The following is a 21,485-nucleotide window of genomic DNA, read 5'->3' on the forward strand; positions in this document are numbered from 1 at the left end:
GTATTTAGATTGTTAAAACAATTGTGTGTATAAAACAAAAAGTATAATTTTCTACCATAGACCATTGGGCTTTTTCAGAGTTAATGATTCAATCTTCAGTTTTATTCTTTTATATTAAAAGTTGCACTACCATTATTTTATATAAAACACTACCATTATTTTATATAAAAATATACTTTGTCATATCAAGATGAATTCATATATAACATTAATAGTAAGTAATATTACTGCCCGAGTTTAATAAAAAAAAGGAGATTCTTACAGTTAATGTCAAATTTATAAATTCAAGAAGACCTTTCTATCATAAAATATTATATTTTTTGCTAGCAATAATCTATTTTAATAATAATAGCTATCGACATAATGAACAATGTTTGGAGAAAAAAATCATTGTCTTATTCATCCAAAAATTATTTAAGTTATTGGTAACATAAAGTATATGATAAAGTATTTTTAAATAATTTTATGCACATTATGATTCTTTTGTCGTAAAACCAGCATTCCTATAAGGTTGATGATGGTTAAATTATTTACCACGTTACCTTTTCTAAACTATTTAAAAGGAATGTTTGTAAAGTAATTTTTGTTTCAATTTTGCAACCATGAAAAGGCCATATCTTTCCTTCCACGTGGGAGTATAAGTGACCACGCATTAAACTGAGTGCACTTCTGTTAATTTACATCCAAGAAGAGATACATCTTTTGTATGGGTAAAAAAGAAAACCTTGTGAAATTCATGGAAAACTAGTGCAAACATATTTACAGATAAGATGACTTGGATAACAGGAATCCATAACATGGCTAAAAATGTTCAGTAATTACTCATATTTGATGATTCACATATCTGAAGATTGATCTTAATAAGTAATTTTTTTTTGTCTACAATTCATTTTGTGATACCACCAAATTGCTTCAGATTTTTGTTGGCAGTGTTTTCTAGATTATGTGTATGGAATAAAAATCTCAAAAATTCATACTCCAGCATAGCTATGTGTCCCTGCATATCAAAGAAACTACAAAAAAAATATTGATTTATTTTTTAATCTTGAACATTGTTTTTTTTTATAGGGAATTGTTAATAATGTTTTACAAGAGTACTGGTGGTTATAAGCCTCATCGTATAATATTGTACAGAGATGGCGTTTCTGAAGGACAGTTCTTGCATGTAAGTATAAAATCATTTTAAATAATTCATATATAGACTGTTGTAAATTATCACAAGAATATTTTATCTGGTTTAACTTTCTTTCTCTTATTTAGTTCCTATATATGTTATTGTTAATATTTCTGTTTTGAGTCAAGTAAGGTCAGTTGTTTTTCTACATAAATATGCAGTAATCCCAAGTTGTTCACAGTTGTATAAAACAAAAAATTTTGAACTTTTATAGTCCAAATATGATTTTTTCCTTCTGTTACACTATCTCTAGATCAAATCTTTACTGCTCTAAAAACACATTGTCTCATATTTTTATAAGTTTGTAAACTAGAAGAAAATATGACCACAATTTTGTTATGTCCTCCAACTTTAAACGCAAAGTAAATGTGTATGCCAAGAACTCCACTTCTGGTATAAATCCTGTACAATAGATGCATGAACAGAACACAATCTAGAAGAATTAATAACATTAACAGATGAATCTTAGTGTATTTTGAACAAGACAGTGCAGTTAAATTAGAAATCATAAGAGTTCATTATAAAGCATTAAATGGAATTTTTAGTTTAGGTAGGAGACTGTTAGTGAATCAAGTTTGTGAATATTATTTATGGAGTAAAGTATCAGGTTTGAACAGAAAATGGAGATTATACTGGTACAGTATAAGGATTTAGGTAGAACTTAAAAAAATAAAAAAAACGATTTAAAAAATATTTAAAGCATCAGCAAAGATTAGTCACGTCTTTATATTTTTTGATTTTCTCAACATGTTAAACAAAGGCTAAATAAAAATAAAATTTAATGATAGATTTAATAAATTTTTTTCTGTGTGTGTGCGGAAAAGTATTTACTATTTTATTTTAAATTATGCACATATTTATAAGGATATATATTTATATCATATAAGTAAACATTAAAATTTTGCCTGTAGAGTTTTACAATTTATTGATCACTGTTAAAATTTTTTTGACATTTCATATCAGAGGTTATTTTTTGTGAAATCTCTACATAGATCTTCATAAAAAACATTAAAAAATAGAAAAGTTTTTTAATAGTTGTAATTTGAAATTTAACTGATCTGTTTAAATGATATGATTAAAGATGGTAATGAAAAACTTAAAGAAGGAGTTTGAAATTAGAACTCTAGACAGCACATTTTTTTCTCAAATTTACCTTTAATACATTAGTGAATACAGAAAGGAATGTACCCCACAGATCTTGATTATCAACTTAACTTTTCTACTTACCTATTTGATAAGGCTTTGCTTTGTACGCCTATTCTTTTATGCAACATTATAGAAAATTAAAATTGTATAATTACAATTTATATATATATTTACCAGTGTGGTAAATTTGAGTTACATCTGAAATTTATTTGCAGGAATGTAAAATAAGAGAGCTTATGGTAATATATACATAAAATTCTATTGTGGGTTTGATATGTTGATGACATTTTGGTTACCTTTGAACCAGTTATAAATGATGAAAATCTTATAATATTGAAAAATTCAACTCTTATCATGACAATTTAACCTTTTCCTATCACAATGATCCATGGTTGATTAGCGCTCTGCGAAAATATGTTTGTATCTGATTGCCTCCCTTCATACTCTTACGCTACCACCCTCTTTTGAAAAAAATGTCAAAAAATTACAGTATATTAAAGAGATTTAACAGATTTTGACAAAACAAAAACTGTTACAATTGGATATTTTTTATGCCTGTAACAAAAAAAAATTGAAACAGTACACAAATTACGATAATTTAATTACATAATTTTTTTTTGCGCATTTCTACCGCGTTTTTTATTAGCAAAATTTTTTTTTTTGCTTTGTGTTTATGAAACATAGTTTGCTGATTTTAAAAATAATACTTTCAAGCAAATTGGTTGAAAATTGGGCAAAATATGATGAAAAACTCATGTCATAAATCACATATTAGTAACATATGTTAGTATAAGTGAAAGTAGATTCAGAAAACTACGTTTTATAAAAAATTCCCACCCCTCAAAAGGCTATTCAGATTGACAAAAAACCATTTTTACTGTATACTCTTATCCATTACGAATCGTTATGTGTTACATGTTTACCGATATCATTTGTCGGAAAAGATATTTATAGACCTCAAGTAAAAGTGCTGTATTTATGACCACGAATTCCTTTTTTTTTTTGTGCAGTATATCATAATTTATTATGTTTTTCAATACATTGGTATGTTGCTAGTAAGATAAGCTATTTTTGTAAATAATAAATAAATCCGTAACCCTCATAGCAATTATAATACACAAGTCACACACACACACACACACACACACACACACACACACACACACACACACACACACACACACACACACACACATTAGCACATTTCTGAGAAAAAAATGGTCATATTCTTTCTAGTCTAAATAAAACATTTTACATCGTATAAACATCGTTCAAATTGTGTAATAGAACTGATTCCTTTGTGAATATAAAACAAAATAACAGACTTAGATACCATATAAAATGATTTTGTAACAGTGTTTTAAAACCGACGCCATACATAGGCAGTTTAATGGCTACATGATCAGAAAAGGTTAAAATTTACATTTGTAAAAAAGTTAATTGTAATTTAATTACTGTTAAGTAAGTACTTCATTTATATGTTTATATTTGTTGTGAATTCATATTTTGAAGTTTGCCATAGTTTGAAATTTGGTAAAGTATGTAATTTTGCAAAAGAGTATGCGTCCATTATATATTTTTCCCATGATCTGGTTTTATCATAATTAGTAATTCCTTACTTCATTCATCTTCTACCTCTAATGGCACACTAGTTTGTTACACTGTCAAAATATAACTTCCTCATCTGAGCTATCCAGATGACAATTTAGATTGTTTAGCATTTTAAGTATTCCTTCAGTAGATGTGGCACACTCATTGTAACGTGGAAAAATTATTGTAAACATAAGCAGTAATAATCATCTTCACTTTTTTATGTTCATTGTGTTAGTAAATAAAACTAAATACCGTTAACAAATGGACATTAACAAAACAAATGACAAACCACAAGAGAAGGTTAAATAGGTTATAAAGCTGTTTACTGATAGCATATTATTGTGGAACTGGAATTTTTATTACATAAGTTAGTAAGCTCTCCCACGAATGAAACATGAATTAAACATTTTGAAAAATTGACTTTTATAATCTAATGAAAATGTAGTTTGTTGGAAGTGAAAATAGACTAAGAAATATGATGAATTGGTCCATTAGTCATTGAGCAGGACTTGTTCATCTTTATGAATGTTTCTTAAAAAAAAAAAAACTTCTTGAGTAAGGTATGTTTAAAAACTTTGAAAGCCACAATAAACAAACTTGAAATGTAAAACACTAAACTTTTATCTATACTTTATAAAAATCTGTTAATGAGATCACTCAAGCACACATAATTTAAAATCTGACAGTTACATGCTCGTACTATTTTGATAATGTGAACAAAAGTGTTGAGTTAAAAATCAAAATATTAGAAACCAGCTGCAAATTTTAACTAAAATCTACACTTAGATAATACCATTGTTTATGAGGATGAATCAGATTTAAACAGTAATTTTGCTATTCTACACAGCAAGCAATTCTGAGCTGGATAGCGGAGTGGATGGTTAATGTTAGATGTGTTAAAGAGGAGGAACAGGCTTGGTTAACTCCTCTGCTCTGCTCTGTTCTGTCTTCAGTACAGCAATGAGTGAGCAAGGCTCTGTCATCTGTTGCACAACATATAAAGTTTTTAATTAGTGAAGGCAATTAAACCGTGGAAATTTTAACTCTTTTAAAGGTACAATTTGGGGATGCTGCACTATCCAGAACTGTGTATACATGAGCCAGACAATTTAAGGGCAGGCGAGAAAGTGTAGAAAACGAAAGTCATGATTGACACCCAAGGTCAAGTCTCACAACTGACATCTGTGCCGTCAAGAGCTAATCAAAGGTGATCACAGATTCACTGTTGGAAGAATTTGCGTAAGAAGTGGGTATCGACTATAGGAGTGCTCAATCCATTATCATTGATCATGTTGTTGGCTTTAGAAAATCAGTGCTCTATGGGTTCTGAGTTTGTTGACCAAAATTAAAAAACAGGTCAGGTTGGAGATCTGTGAGAGACTTTTGAATTGATTTCAGCATGAAGGGGATGAATTTTTGAGGTGCATCTTTACATGTGATGAGGAATGGGTCCATCATTACACTCCGGAGTCAAAAATGGCGAGTAAGGAGTGGTGAAGGAAGGATGAGGGCTGCCCAGTGAAGGCCAAAACCCATCTGTCAGCCAGAAAAGTTCTTGCAAAGATTTTTTTTTTATTATTCAAGAGGAGTTTTACTCATTGATTTTCTCCACAATCAATGAATGGTGAATGCGGCTTCTTACCATTTCCAGTTACTGTAGTCAACAAAAGCCGCCTAATGAAACAAAAGACAGGGCATGCCCATCAGAGATGTCATCCTTCTCAATGACAATGTCAGATCACACACCACGATCTTAACAAGAGATAAATTGAAAAAATACACTGGGAAACCCTCAACTACCCTCCCTACAGTCCAGATTTGTCCCCCTGTGACTGTTTTTTGTTTGCTTCATTGAAAGAATTGCGCGGAGGGAAACAGTGATATTGAGGAGCATGTGTACAATAGGTTGATGACTCATCCTCAAACTTTTTATATACAAGGAATATTCAAGCTTCCAAATCATTGGCAAAAGAGCAGGAGATTATAGAGAAATGAAGATATGAATTGTTTATATTATTAATCAATAAATTTATTTTAAAAAATTACCATTTATATTTGATTCATCCTCATATATTTAATTGTTTTCACCATTGTTTAACTATTGCTCTTTGTGGTTTTCATTTTATGGAATTTTTAAAGAATAATAATCCTTGTAATTTCCAAAGGACAACTGTTAGCCTACTGTAGTTATAGCTAATTTATTTAATATGTTAATTTTTTAAATCAGAATGGTATAATGTGTGTAAATATATGTCATGTGCACAGTTTTTCATGATCTGGTTCTTGAATGCATATTACATGTGAAAATCATAATTTTTTATTCATTTTTCATTAAGGTTTTACAACATGAATTAACTGCAATAAGAGAAGCGTGCATTAAACTAGAAGGTGATTACAAACCAGGAATAACATTCATTGTTGTACAAAAAAGACATCATACAAGGTACTACTTAAATATTGGCTTTTTCTGTTTAGTCTGTAATTAATAAATTACTTTTTTATGTTATTAACAACTATAAAATTATTGTATTCAATATTTTCTTAATCCAAATCTGCTGGCATGTTTTATTTCACAGGTTGTAGCCATTAGATTTTTATTTTAATATAAATGAAGACAATGACTAAGATGTTATAATTTTTTTTTAACAGTTTTTCAGTGATTTCTTTTTATAAATTTATTCTAGTTCTAATAAATTTTTCATGAATCCCTTTTATACCCTATTTAAAGAAATATATGGTTTTGTGTTTTTTGGGCCTAAAATTTCTCGTAAAAAGGAAATTTTTGGTTCACTATAAATTGGTACCTATAAATTTGGCTGATTTCACGTAAATTAATATTCTAATTCTTGTATATCGTTTCATAGCTGGTGAAATAGTATAATTTATAGATTATTTGCAGTTGTGTTCTTAGAAAATGTTTTCTTTTAATTTTTATAATTATCATCAGTGCTTTACCTTTAGGAATTGTGATCAAAACAGTTAACTAGTTATAAATCACAATATATGAAAGAGATATTTTCCCATTGGATTATATTTTATGAGATGTTAATAAAAATTACAAACTTTTTCTAAAATAAAATTACAGTATATTTGAAGCATATAATTTATCTTGATCATTGTGACAAAGAAGAGGAGAGAATACCTTCCTGTTCCACACACTTTTTCCAATATCCCTATCTAGTGCTAGTCGTTTCATTTCAGTATACCCTCTACATCCTACATCCCTAACAATTTGTTTTACATATTCCAAACGTGTCCTGCCTACACAATTTTTTCCTTCTACCTGTCCTTCCTATATTAAAGCGACTATTCCAGGATGCCTTATAGTATGTGGCCTATAAGTCTGTCTTTTCTTTTAACTATATTTTTCCAAATGCTTCTTTCTTCATCTATTTGCCGCAATACCTCTTCATTTGTCACTTTATCCACCCATCTGATTTTTAACATTCTCCTATAGCACCACATTTCAAAAGCTTCTAATCTTTTCTTCTCAGATACTCCGATTGTCCAAGTTTCACTTTCATATAAAGCGACACTCCAAACATACACTTTCAAAAATCTTTTCCTGACATTTAAATTAATTTTTGATGTAAACAAATTATATTTCTTACTGAAGGCTCGTTTCGCTTGTGCTATTCGGCATTTTCTATCGCTCCTGCTTCGTCCATCTTTAGTAATTCTACTTCCCAAATAACAAAATTCTTCTACCTCCATAATCTTTTCTCCTCCTATTTTCACATTCAGTGGTCCATCTTTGCTATTTCTACTACATTTCATTACTTTTGTTTTCTTCTTGTTTATTTTCATGCGATAGTTCTTGCGTAGGACTTCATCTATGCCATTCATTGTTTCTTCTAAATCCTTTTTACTCTCGGCTAAAATTACTATATCATCAGCAAATCGTAGCATCTTTATCTTTTCACCTTGTACTGTTACTCCGAATCTAAATTGTTCTTTAACATCATTAACTGCTAGTTCCATGTAAAGATAAAAAAGTAACGGCGATAGGGAACATCCTTGTCGGACTCCCTTTCTTATTACGGCTTCTTTCTTATGTTCTTCAATTGTTACTGTTGCTGTTTGGTTCCTGTACATGTTAGCAATTGTTCTTCTATCTCTGTATTTGAACCCTAATTTTTTTTAAATGCTGTACATTTTATTCCTTTCTATGTTATCGAATGTCTTTTCTAGGTCTATAAACGCCAAGTATGTTGGTTTGTTTTTCTTTAATCTTCCTTCTGCTATTAATCTTAGGCCTAAAATTGCTTCCCTTGTCCCTATACTTTCCTGAAACCAAATTGGTCTTCTCCTAACACTTCTTCCACTCTCCTCTCAGTTCGTCTGTATAGAATTCTAGTTAAGATTTTTGATGCATGACTAGTTAAACTAATTGTTCTGTATTCTTCACATTTATCTGCCCCTGCTTTCTTTGGTATCATGACTATAACAGTTTTTTTGAAGTCTGATGGAAATTCCCCTATTTCATAAATATTACACACCAGTTTGAATAATCTATCAATCGCTTCCTCACCTGCACTGCGCAGTAATTTTCTGGTGACCCCTTCCTTAGTAGTCCCCACTTGGAGATCTGAATGGGGGACTAGTTTACGTCCGGAATATTTTACCAAGGAAGGTGCCTCCATCATTGCTATATGAAAATGCAGAGAGCCACATTTTCTTGGAAAAAAAGCTGCTGTAGTTTTCCATTGCTTTCAGCTGCACAGTACTCAAGAGGACTGAGTGATGTTGATATGGCCGTTTAAGTTATTCTGACTCACGTTCCTAACAACTGAAAGAGCTGCTGTCCTCTTTCAGGAATCATTCCTTAGTCTGGCTCTCAACAGATAACTCTCTGATATGGTTGCACCTTCCCTTTGGTTGTATCCCTGAGCACTCAAGCCCCCTCACCAACGCCAAGGTCTCATGATTCAGAGAGGAGGCCTATTATTGTAAAAATATTATAATAAATAATAATTAAATAATAAATAAAAAGGTATAAAAATAAAATCAGAAGTTATTAGTGAAATAAAATTTTATTTACCTTTAAATATATATATATATATATATATATATACACAAGCAAATAAACTACATTGCCACTCACAACATTAATTCTCTAACTCAACCCGGCAAACTAAAACTCTAACAGACATAATGGACAAACAAAATATCCTAATCGCAGGACTTCAAGAAATGAGAAACACCGATCGAGAGCCGTTTGAATCTCAGGGTTACAGAATTTACAAAGGAATCCCCGGGAAACGTGTGATGAAGAATTGCCCACAGTTCGGAACAGGATTTGCAATCAATCTTAAAATAATTGACTCGGTCGTAGAATTTAAGTCTTACTCCCCCAGGATTTCAACCTTAACCCTAAAATCAGCCAATAAATTCTACACCATAATAAATGTCCATGCTCCCACCAATGACAAAAACAATCTTAAAAAAGATAGAGAAGAGATGGACAAATTCTGGGAACTTCTTGACCAAACTGCAAACAACATAAATAAGACCCACACCAAGATTTTAATACGGGACTTTAATGCCCAACTTGGTAAAGAACGAAGATATCGTGATATTATCGGAAAATGGCCTGCCCGAAAGAAAACTAACAAGAACGGCCAAAGACTTGTAGAATTTTGCAGAAACCATAATATGATCTCAAAATCCACCTATTTTATGAGAAAACCAAACAAATTGAAGACTTGGAAACACCCAGATTGGAAGAAAGGGGAATGGCAACTCGATCATGTTTGCATGGACCGGAATTATCACAAGGAGATTTATAATGTAAAAGTCTTGAGAGGAACAGATACTGGATCGGACCATTACTTAATTAAAGTTAAAATAAAATTCACCCCGCATAAAAATAAAAAATCCCAACCTAAAAACAAAAGAGCTTATGATCCACATAAATTAATAAACAATGCCATCTTTGAAGAAACAACAAAAAAAATCAAATTAACTAATAATTTAAAAGAACTGACATCCCAACTGAAAGAAATAGCTGAAGAACTAGCCCCTATAAACCCAAGAAAAAAACACAAATGGTGGAATGAAGAATGTGACAAAGCAGTCAAAGACCAACACCGGGCTTGGATCAACCACCAAACCCAGAAAACTGAAGCATCTAACCATGAATTCACCAAACAAAGGAAAATAACTCAGAAAATTATAAGAGGAACCAAACGACAAGCCCAAAAAAACTTGCTTCAGCAAATAGAAGAAAGTTCCAAGAAAACTAACTTCCGAGACTATTATAAAATTTTTGGTCAGGCTCTTCAAAGATATGAACCACCCACCCTTATGCTGAGAGGAAAAAAAGGAAATATGGCCCACACCAATAAAGAAAATGCTGAAATTTTGGCAGAAACCTTCAATAGACTCCTCAACTGTGACGACCCCCCAGAGCTTTTTGAGATTGACACTGAAACTCCAGTTAAAACTTCACCAGTAAATATCAACCCGCCAACAATTCAAGAAGTTCTCGCAGCCTTAAATGAAATAAAAAACTACAAAGCAAGCGGAGAAAACCAGCTTTTCGCAGAACTCTGGAAACACTCATCAGTTTATTCAGTCAAAACTTCCCTACATCTATGCCTCGTGAAAATATGGAACGAAGAAAAACTTCCAGAACACTGGACCACAGCCCTCATTCATCCATTACATAAAAAAGGGGATAAAACTAATCCGGAAAACTACAGAGGCATATCTCTCCTAGATTGCACATACAAAATCCTGTCGAGAATCATCTACAACCGATGCAAAGACCAACTTGAACTGGAACTTGGGGAATACCAAGGGGGATTTAGGCCATGGAGAGGTTTCCCGGAGCAAATAATATCCCTAAAACTTATGATGGACTTATATAAAAGATGGAAAAAACAACTAATAATCACCTTTGTCGACTTTAAAAGGGCCTATGATTGTATACACCGACCATCCATGCTGAATATTCTGAGAAACCTGGGCCTTCACCCTAAACTCGTAAACATGATAAAATTAACTTTAACCAATACCCAGTCCAGAGTGAAATTCAGAGCTGAACTCTCTCAACCCTTCTACATAAAAAACTGGATTGAGGCAAGGAGACGGCCTCTCACCACTCCTTTTTAACTGCGCCCTCGAATTTGTCATGAGAAAATGGTATGAAATAAATCCCAAAAATATAAAAAATGGGTACTAAGAAAAACTCCATCACACTAAATTGCCTAGGATTTGCAGATGACCTCGCTCTTTTAGCAAATAATATTCAAGAAGCCAAAACACAAATCATGAGCCTTCAAAACCTAGCACAAAAGATAGGGCTTCATATCTCTTTCGAAAAAACTGAACTAATGGCCATAGATCCTCTGGTAATAGAGCACATTACGGTAAACAATCAGAAAATTAAAATAGTAAAACAATTTAAATATCTAGGGGAAATAATAACTTATAATTTAAATGAAAAAGTGACATGGCAAAACAGGACAAATAAAATGATTAAATCCCAAAAATTAACTTGGTCAACATATAACAAAAAATGCCTTTCTGCTAAAACAAAACTTAAACACTATAAAACTGTAGTACAGCCAGAAGTCACCTACGGAAGTGGGACCCTTTTCAAAATCACTCAGAAAAACCGAATTGAAAAAATTCTGAAAATAGAGAGGAGAATTGTCAGAACGTGTATCAATAAAAAACACCAAAAAGAAGGCCAATGGTGGATTGTGCCAAATGAGGTGGTGTATCGAGAAATAGAGCCTGTTACTGATACTATGCGGAAAAAAAGAATCTCTTTCTTTGGTCATCTCATAAGGACACCGGAAACAAGACTGTCAAGAAATATCATTGAAAAGCTCTGGTTCCAAAAGCTAGAAGTAGGATGGATCAAAGAAATTAGAGAAGATATGAAAGAATTGGGAATTTCCCTGACTGACCTACAGAATAAAACTGGAAAAATTACAAAGCTAAAAGATAAAAGCATTAGATTTAAACAAAAGACAGGCAAACGACAAAATACAACGAAGAGGGTGTTTACGGATGAAGAAATACTGGGCAGCTCGGAAGAGTAAAATAACACGCTTTTCTCAGAAAAGATCCAACTAAAATTGACTTAAGTGGTCCCATGTTGGCCGTAAAAGCATAATAATAATATATATATATATATATATTATAAAAGTAATTTAATTGGCATGCAAGGAAGTCATGTGGTGTTCACATGAGTTTTTTCCTAGGTCTTTCTAGGTCTGCCTGCACCTTCTTATGTTCATCACTGTCAGTTAGTTCAAATTTATCATACCATGAATGAGTACTTGTTCTAAATGGTGGCTCTAAGTTATACAGAGTTCTAAAATTGTATGTCTGATTTTTTTTCGATAAACCATTCTACACTTTGTGCTTTCATCTTTGGATTCATGGCGACTGATGTATGTTGTTACATATGCAGTCACAGTACTATCTAGTATTTGCCAAGGGAAACTTTATGAGTTACCTGTTAAAGAGAGCCCAACCATTCATTAATAGGATTTATTTATTTTTTTATAAGACATCAATATTGTTCAGATAATTCACAGGCACCCAGAACATTATTAAACAAATTTAGTTCCTTTTGATAGTTCAGTTGATTGAAGTTATTGTGAAAATTTATTAGAAAAGGTTTATATCACTCATCAGGTGGTAACCATCAAAGCAGTTAATTTAGTTAGTAATGATGACTGGATATTCATGTTTTCAATTGGTAGTTTAACTTAACTTTTAGGAAGTTAAAGAGTATATGTTAACATGGTAAGTAGTATGATGCAACAATGAAGGGGTGTATTTATCTTGTAGGCCTAAAAGCAGGTGATTTTTCAAAAAATTATAAAAAAAAGATGAAATGAAATTTTGTGTATGTAAATTATACATATATGCTAGGTTAAAAAAATTGACAAAAATGCAAAGGTAAGGATAGAGCTGGCCAAAATTAGGTCAGTTAACGCACGCCTCTGTGGCGTGAGTGTTAGTGTCTTGGGCTTTCATCCGGAGATCCCGGGTTTGAATCCTGGTCAGGCAAGGCATTTTCACACACGCTACAAATCATTCATCTCATCCTCTGAAGCAATACATAATGATGGACCCAGAGGTTAAAAAAAAAAGTTAGGTTATCACTGAACATGTGGGTGTTGGTGATAATTATTGAAGGAATTATCTGAAATAAAAAAAATTAAGTATTTTTATAATTTGTAAACATCATTACATGATATAATCTGGAATGAAATAAATTAATTTTTGAGGGAGTTACAGCTATTTAAACAAAAAATATTCTTTCTTTTTTATTTATAAAAAAAAAGCTTTTAAAATTTTTTTTATTCTAGTCTGTAATATGCAGATGATATCTCTGAACTTTTTAACTCAAGAATCATGCCAATCTGATAATTTTGTAGGTACCGAGGAATTCTACCAGTTAAGAAAAATTCATTCAGAGAAAAACATTTTAAAGTTCACAGGTATCATAATCGGAAGTAACATTGATCTTGAATCCAAGGCCTTGTTCTGATTTTTTTTAAAAATTCACCTCATTGCCATATTTCTTACATTTCAGTAATGTTTTAATATATTAAAAACAAACATAAAGTTTATAAATTGATGATACTCATACGTGTTATCAGTGCTGACCTTGAAATCTTTATTGTTAATTTTTTTTCTTCTAAAGTATTCATAAATAACAAAACTCTGCTTCTTTTGTTTGTTCCATATTACTGTCCTTTTTGTATGTCCCACATGCAAATTACTTCCTCTTTCCTTTTCACTGATAAACATTATTAAAAATACCCTGTAAGCTTAAAAATAAAACAAAAATACTAACTAGTATTCCTCACCACTAATGTTTCAAAACATACTATAATAAAAACTTTGCAGCTGAACATATATGGTTTAAAATGGTAAAAATTCAATGCATGTAAATTTAATTCATCACATGACTATGCATGCATTATCTATTGCTGAAATTTTAATAGCATAACTTGTCTGTGTATTACGCACAAACATTGAACATGTTGCATTGGAAAGTAATCATATATATAAAAAATTTAGATGACAGCATCCTTCGTGTGACAGAGTGTTCAAGTGAGTGCATTGTGCAAATAGATTCAAAAGAAGTGTTTTTAATGTCTTTCTATTAGCTGGATTGCGATTGTATACCACATGATGATCAAAATGCTAAAAAGAAAAATATAAGCTACTGCATTTTACAGTTTCCCATAAATTGTGCATTAATAATATTTACTAAATCAGGTTATTAATAAAATTTCTGTAAGATAACATTTAAATTATTATTCATGTAATGTTTTTATTTTTAGATTATTCTGTGCTGATAAGAAAGAACAATCTGGAAAATCTGGTAATATACCAGCTGGAACTACTGTTGATGTTGGAATCACACATCCTACTGAGTTTGATTTCTATCTCTGTAGTCATCAAGGTATCCAGGTGGGTTTAGATTCTGGTATATTTTCTTGTTTAATTACAGTTGTATTTTTTGCTTGTTTTATGTTTTCTTGGTTAATTAAAGTAATTGTTTTGGTTATCGTGAATTTGTATTTATGATATGAATGCACATCGTAGCGAGTGACAGTAAAATTTGTCAGACAATCTCTGTTTATTATTTACTAGAATGAGGGTAAAATATATTTGACAGTTCATTTTGTTAACGCTGAAATTGTAGGATTTAGGAAATTGTACTTTAAAAAAAAGTAACAAATTTTAGGATCTGCTGTAATTTTCATAGTTAAATCATATTGTGTTTGGTATTTTAAGGGATTATGCTTTAAATTATTATAATTAATCTTGAATTGTATTTAAATGCAAGAACTAGTGTGAGAATATCTCTTCTTTGTGTGACAGTTGAATGAATGTTGCTGCATAACCTATTTTTCAAATTAGTAAAATATTTAGATATGTTTATAGAGATTTGAGAGAAGAAAAGGTAGGTATAGTGTCATTAATAAAGAGACATAGAACTTTAGCATTAAATAAATTGCTAACAGTAATCAGCTAAGTTTTATTTTAATTATTTAAGTTTTGCCTTACATTAGATTCTGGTGTTAGAAACAACCAAATTTTAACTAATAGATATAGGTAATTCTCATTAGTTTGTCTCTCTCCTCGCATAGGAACCAAGATCCTTCTATGCCTCAATAAGGAAGCAGCTCTCTTATAGCTACTAGATATTGGCAGTGTCTGGGCTACCAGTGTTTAACAATAACTTCTTTCTTTTTCCTATTTAGCCTCCAGTAATTACCATTTAGATAATACTTCAGAGGACGAATGAGGATGATATTTCATGAGTGTAAATGAAGTGTAGTCTTGTACAGTTTCAGTCCAACCATTCCTGAGTTGTTTGGTTAACTTAGACCCAACCATCAAAGAACACCGGTATCCACGATCTAGTATTCAAATTCATGTAAAAATAACTGACTTTAATAGGACTTGAACGCTGGAACTCTCGACTTCCAAATCAGATGATTTGGGAAGACGGATTAACAATAGCTGACTTAGTCCAATGATTCTTACTTTAGGAAAAAGGGATCATAAGTAGGATACTTGAAGAGAAGGAAAGTGGCCAGAGGACTTCCAGGATATAATAATGGTACCGATAGAAAAGAAATACAAAGAGGTGTGAAGAATGTAGAACTATTAACTTAATATCACTTGCAGCTAAGTTACTGTACTAAGTAAGAAGATGTGTAATAAATTGGATGGTAGTATTGAGAAAGAATAGAATGGGTTTATAAGAGGTGTTGGAACAAGGGACACTACAGGGCTGCTGAGAGTAATAGGTGAGAAGAGATACATGGATACATGGAAAGGAGTCAGAAAGTGGATGTTGCATTTGTTGACCTAGAAAAAGCATTTGACAGTTAGATGGGATAAATCACTGCTAATTTTGGAAAGAAGGGAGTTGACTGGAAAGAGAATCAACTAATAAAAGAGCTCTACTACAACCAGAGAATAAAAATGAGGGTAAGAGACGAAATGACATGAAAAATAGGGATTGGAAGGGGAGTGAGGCAGAGAGAAATATTGTTGCATGTCACCAACACTGTTTAGTTGTATATATCTGGAAGAAATACTGAAATGCTATCCGAGTGGGAAAAGAGGAATAAAGATTGGGGGGAGGAAAGAATGCATGTTTTGCTGATTATGTGGCAGTACTGGTGAAGAGTCAGAGTAAACTAAATGAAATGTACGATGACTAAAATGAAGCTTGCAAAAGTCAGAGTGTGAGGATCATTTTAAAAAAAAGACAAAACGAATTGAGACTTTTGAGATACAAGTGTGGCGCAGGATGATAAATGTCAGATGGCAAGACCATGTAACACGTAAAGAAGTATTAAGAGAACAGCAAAATGCTAAATGTGATTGAATATAGCAAAAGGAACTGGCTAGGGCATTGCATAAGAAGAAGAAGATGTTTATTAGTGAATGCAATTGAATGCTTGGTGAATGAAAGAGGAAGGAAGAGATTTCAAATGATAGATGTGTTTATAGAAAAGGGAAAGTATATTGAAACAAAAAAGTTACCAAAGGATAGAACAAGGTAGAGAGCAGCAGCCATGACAGGATCTGTTGTAATGGCATACTCTATGATTGAATGAGTAGTATAAAAGTGTGGTTGAAGAGAAGTGATAATCAACTCACACAAAGTCTGCCACAGAATGTCAATGTAGTTTCAGAAACTCTCACATTTAGAGAAGCACTCCCAATTTATTTGTGTGATGTTTTGCCTTAGGTGTAATTAATTTGAAACAAATAAACTTAACTTTTATTTCTTTATGCCTTATAGACTTATAAGTATATAATGTGAATAAAAAGACCTTCCATACCTTTTAGAATACATATTATTTTATTTTTCTAAAAATGGATTTCTTTCTCTCATTTTTTTGTAATCTGGTTTTTAATGTCTGAATGCCTTTGTTAGGAATCACCGATATCCATCAGCAGATAATAAAATTGGATGAGTGGTCATTATTTTTTTACAGATCCTTTAACAGTTTCTGTTTCATTTTCTGGCATACAGTATCTTTCTCAGGTTTATTTATTTTTATTTATTCTGGAATTTATTTTGCATCTTAAAAAAATTATATAGCTTGATTGATACATTACCTAGAATATTGTTACTATAGTTATTTATCGACGTCTTGATTTAATCACTGGCTCAATATTTTGTTTTGCTAGATATTATTTTTACATAAATTAATTAACATTGGATTTCTTTTTCAGGGAACTAGTCGACCTAGTCATTATCATGTATTATGGGATGACAACCACTTCGATTCAGATGAATTACAGTGCCTGACTTATCAGTTGTGCCACACCTATGTTCGGTGTACACGATCAGTTTCAATTCCTGCTCCTGCCTATTATGCACATCTTGTTGCATTTAGAGCTCGTTATCATCTGGTCGAAAAAGAACATGACAGGTACTTATCTTTTCTTTTTCTGTGATATTAATTTACTCCCTCCCCACCAGTAAAATATGTCAATTTTCTCTTTGAAAAATTTGAATTTGTTTGGATTTCATAATTGTTGATTTGTAACTTCTTTCAACATTTTAGAGAACTTTATGCAAAACAGGTTTAGTTAAAAAAGGTTATTGTACATCTGTTAACCCACCAGAAAGTTGTAGGTTAGTTCATCAACAGTCATTTATGGTAGCTGATTGATAGTGGTGGATTCTTTTGTACTACGTTGTTTTCCTATTATTTTTGTTGGAAGATTCCTACGTGAACTTTCACTTAAGCATAGGTAATGAGATTTGTATTGATTGTTGAAATAACACCAAGAATTGAACTCAGGACTTTCAGATACGAGGGTTTTTTTTTCAAGGTTCGATCGGTCGCGAAATAAAAACCCGTGCAAAATCGGATGAACCTTTGCGCATATGTGTTGCGCAGCGTCTCTAGTATGACCTTCATTTACGCCACGTCACTTCGTTTAGTTCTGAACAAACAGCTACCATGTAAACATGTCTACAACAATAGCATCTCCCGCCAAGTGTGAAGTATGTGCGGTAATTTGATTTCTTCAGGCTGAGGGATGTAATGCAGCCGAAATTCATAGACAAATAAGTAATGTGTATGGTGAAACTTTAATGGGGGACAGCAAAGTGCGACAATGGTGCAGGAACTTTAAAGCAGGACGTACAGATGTTCATGATGCAGGCGGTCAGGGAAGGAAGCGAGTGTCAACTAATGATCTCGTTGAGCAAGTGGATGAGGCAATTTGAGAAAATTGTCGGTTCACAATTTCTGTACTGAGTGATATGTTTCCTGAAATTGATGTGTCGTTTTTGTGTTGTGTTTTTATACACATCACACAATGCAGATTATTTACTTCAGGCCTCAACGTAAAATAAACAGAAAATACATCATTTACAAGCTTATTGCCTAATTTTAATCCAGTTTATTCTAAAGCTAATCTAAATCTAATATGAAGTTTTCCTCAGGTGATGTCGATTTAACAATAGCCTATTTTCCCCTATGATGCTGTATTCTTTAAAATAAAACAAACTAATTAAGTGTTAACATAAATAACTCTGTACAGTCTATTGTAGAACTCTGATAATTGACCAGTGAGAAATGCATCATAAGAGAGAATTTTCCTGTTTCTTGGTAATAAACTTAAACCTCTTAACATAAGTAGTAAATTTTACTACCTCTTAACATGCTCATCTTGTTCATTATTCTATATTATCACCTTGTAATAAATAAATTAAATTTCAAAAGAAAGTAATTCTCTACTGGGAGGATTAAATTCACAGCATTTCAACTGATATTTTGTTTACAGTATTTCCTTTTTTATAAATTACTTTTTTGTTCTTTTTTATGGGTTGCAGGTTATTGTGTCTTTACTTATACAGCTCCTTCCTTCTGTAACACACATTTTAAATTCTGTGTTATTCAAAAGCTGAGTAGCTGAAATAATAATCGTTAAAAGATTGTTGTATAAACAAGGAATTATAGATTATTTTATTAACCTTTTCCCATCACAATGATCCGTGGTTGATTAGCGCTCCGCGAAAATATGTTGTTATCTGATTGCCTCCCTTCATAGTTTTATGCTACCCTCTTGTGAAAAAATTTAAAAAAATTACAGTATATTAAAGAGATTTAACAGATTTTGACCAAAAAACCGCTACGATTGGATATTTTTTATGCTTGTAACAACAAAAAAATTGAAACAGTACAAAAATTATGATAATTTAATTGCAGAATGTTTTTTGCGCATTTCTACCTTGTTTTTTATTAGCAAAATTTTTTTTTGCTTTGTGTTTATGAAACATAGTTTGCTGATTTTAAAAACAATACTTTCAAGCAAATCGGTTGAAAATTGGGCAGAATATGATGAAAAACCCGTGTCATAAATCACATATTAGTAACATATGTTAGTATAAGTGAAAGTAGATTCAGAAAACTACGTTTTATAAAAAATTCCCACCCCTCAAAAGGCTATTCAGATTGATAAAAAACCATTTTTACTGTATACTCTTATTCATTACGAATCTATATGTGTTACATGTTTACCGATATCATTTGTCAGAAACGATATTTATAGACCTCAAGTAAAAGTGATGTATTTATGACCAAAAATTCCTTCTTTTTTTTGTGTGCCGTATATCATAATTTATTATGTGTTTCAATACATCAGTATGTTGCTAGTAAGATAAGCTATTTTTGTAAACAATAAGTAAATTCGTAATCCTCATAGCAATTGTAATACACAAGTCACACACACACACACACACACACGCGCGCGTGCGCGCGCGCACACAAGCACAATTCTGAGGAAAAAATGGTCATATTCTTTCTAGTCTAAATAAAACATTTTACATTGTATAAACGTCATTCAAATTGTGTAATAAAACTGATTCCTTTGTGAATATAAAACAAAATAACCGACTTAGATGCCATATAAAATGATTTTGTAATAGCGTTTTAAAACTGATGCCGTATATAGTCAGTTCCAAGGCTACATGATCTGAAATGGTTAAGAATCAATAACTCCATTACACCTAGAAAATCTGCAGAGCCTGTGCATATAAATTAATATTGTTATTATGTTTATTTCAAAATGTCTGCTCTGTTTAAAATTTGTACCATAGAAGAACATCAAGCTATGTTATTTTTATTTTCTGAAGATGTAAAGCTGGCTCAAATTTGCTCACTTGTGGACATTAAAACAGTTTGTTAAAAAATGTATTAGATGTACAAATTTTTAAAAATTGAAAAATTAATTGGGCAGAACAATTTTTACTGATTATTATAATTGATTTATCATAACAGAAGTCTAGAAATTTTGACTGACAGTTTTCAAAATCCCATATTCACAAGGACAGATGCATAAAAATATCAGAGTACGGATTGAATACATCCAAATTCACCCACCTGGAAAAAATTCAAAAGCTATACATTAGCCTGTAAAGTGATCCTATTAGTGTTTTGGGACTATAAAACCAGATTTATTGTGATTATTTGGAAAAACAATGTACAGTCAGTAACGAGTGAATAGTGTTGTGACATATTCAAAAATAAAATAAAACCCACAATAAGAAGGAAACATCCTGGTTCTCTCAAAAACCTTTACACCTTCTAAATGATAACATCCATTCCCATATCGCACAAAACACGTGGGAAGATATTAAAAAATTGGGTTGGGAGGTGCTACCACATCCACTTAACAATCCTGATCTTGCATCATCAGATTTTTTTTTGCCCTCTAAGAGTTTACATGGCAATAATGAGCAGATCAAGAATGCAGTACAAGAAAGCTCAAATGAAGTACCTAAATGTAGCCAGGAATTATAGTGAAAAGTGGTTAACATTAAATAAATGAATTTTCTACAGTCGTTTGTCTCTAATTACTGAATGATCCGTTTAGTTTTAAGTTATTTAATAATCTAGCAGAAATAAAAATAATGATTATTTGTATAAATAATTTAAACTATTGTCATAATTTTTTCCCTTGTTAATCTTTCCAATATCTACATATTCATTTGGTAATTTAATCTCATGACGTGATGATCTCACAATTGCAGAAAATTTTTTTTATAGAATATGTGACCAGTAAGGTTTATTGATTATAGAAGTAATGAAAGGAAATAACTGTCTTGATCTTTTAATTTATTCAATTTACCCATTAGGCTTATATAGTGCAGCCATCAAAAGGAAAAGAAGTCAGTTAATAAGCAACTCCCTAACAGATTCCAAGAAATTCATTGGTTTTTCAGACCTCAGTATAGAAAATGCAGCAGGATCCACAGAACTAATATTGGGAAAGGAGTTTTGAGAGTTAAAACAGTTACGGGAAAAGGAGGAAGCAATGAAAAAGATAATCCATCATTAGAGTAGTTTATTATTTTTCTCCATGACTCAGAATAACTACTATTTTATCCTTACAAGGATAAATAGCGTGAAAATTAATCTTAACGGAGAAAATTTTGTGTTTATTTCATTGTTGTGGTTCCACTACTTGACCACAACCATTCTTTAAGTTGTCTGAAGATATCAGTATGACACAATAAATAGCTTCTGAGTGTGCTTTTGAACCAGGG

General features: G+C 31.6%; 1 protein-coding gene across 9 annotated transcripts in view; it reads left to right on the forward strand.

Moving 5' to 3' along the window:
- AGO1 (protein argonaute-1) overlaps positions 1-21,485 on the forward strand; it is a 208,695-nt gene that overhangs the window by 180,619 nt on the left and 6,591 nt on the right. For all 9 annotated transcript variants that reach the window (XM_075356949.1, XM_075356977.1, XM_075356958.1 and 6 more), the window contains 4 exons: positions 1,069-1,165; positions 6,250-6,356; positions 14,233-14,362; positions 17,156-17,355. In XM_075356949.1, the coding sequence (XP_075213064.1) occupies positions 1,069-1,165; positions 6,250-6,356; positions 14,233-14,362; positions 17,156-17,355 (534 nt within the window). The remainder of the gene's footprint in view (positions 1-1,068; positions 1,166-6,249; positions 6,357-14,232; positions 14,363-17,155; positions 17,356-21,485) is intronic.

This window comes from Lycorma delicatula, chromosome 1 (assembly GCF_047948215.1).
Source record: "Lycorma delicatula isolate Av1 chromosome 1, ASM4794821v1, whole genome shotgun sequence".
Lineage (NCBI taxonomy): Eukaryota > Metazoa > Arthropoda > Insecta > Hemiptera > Fulgoridae > Lycorma > Lycorma delicatula.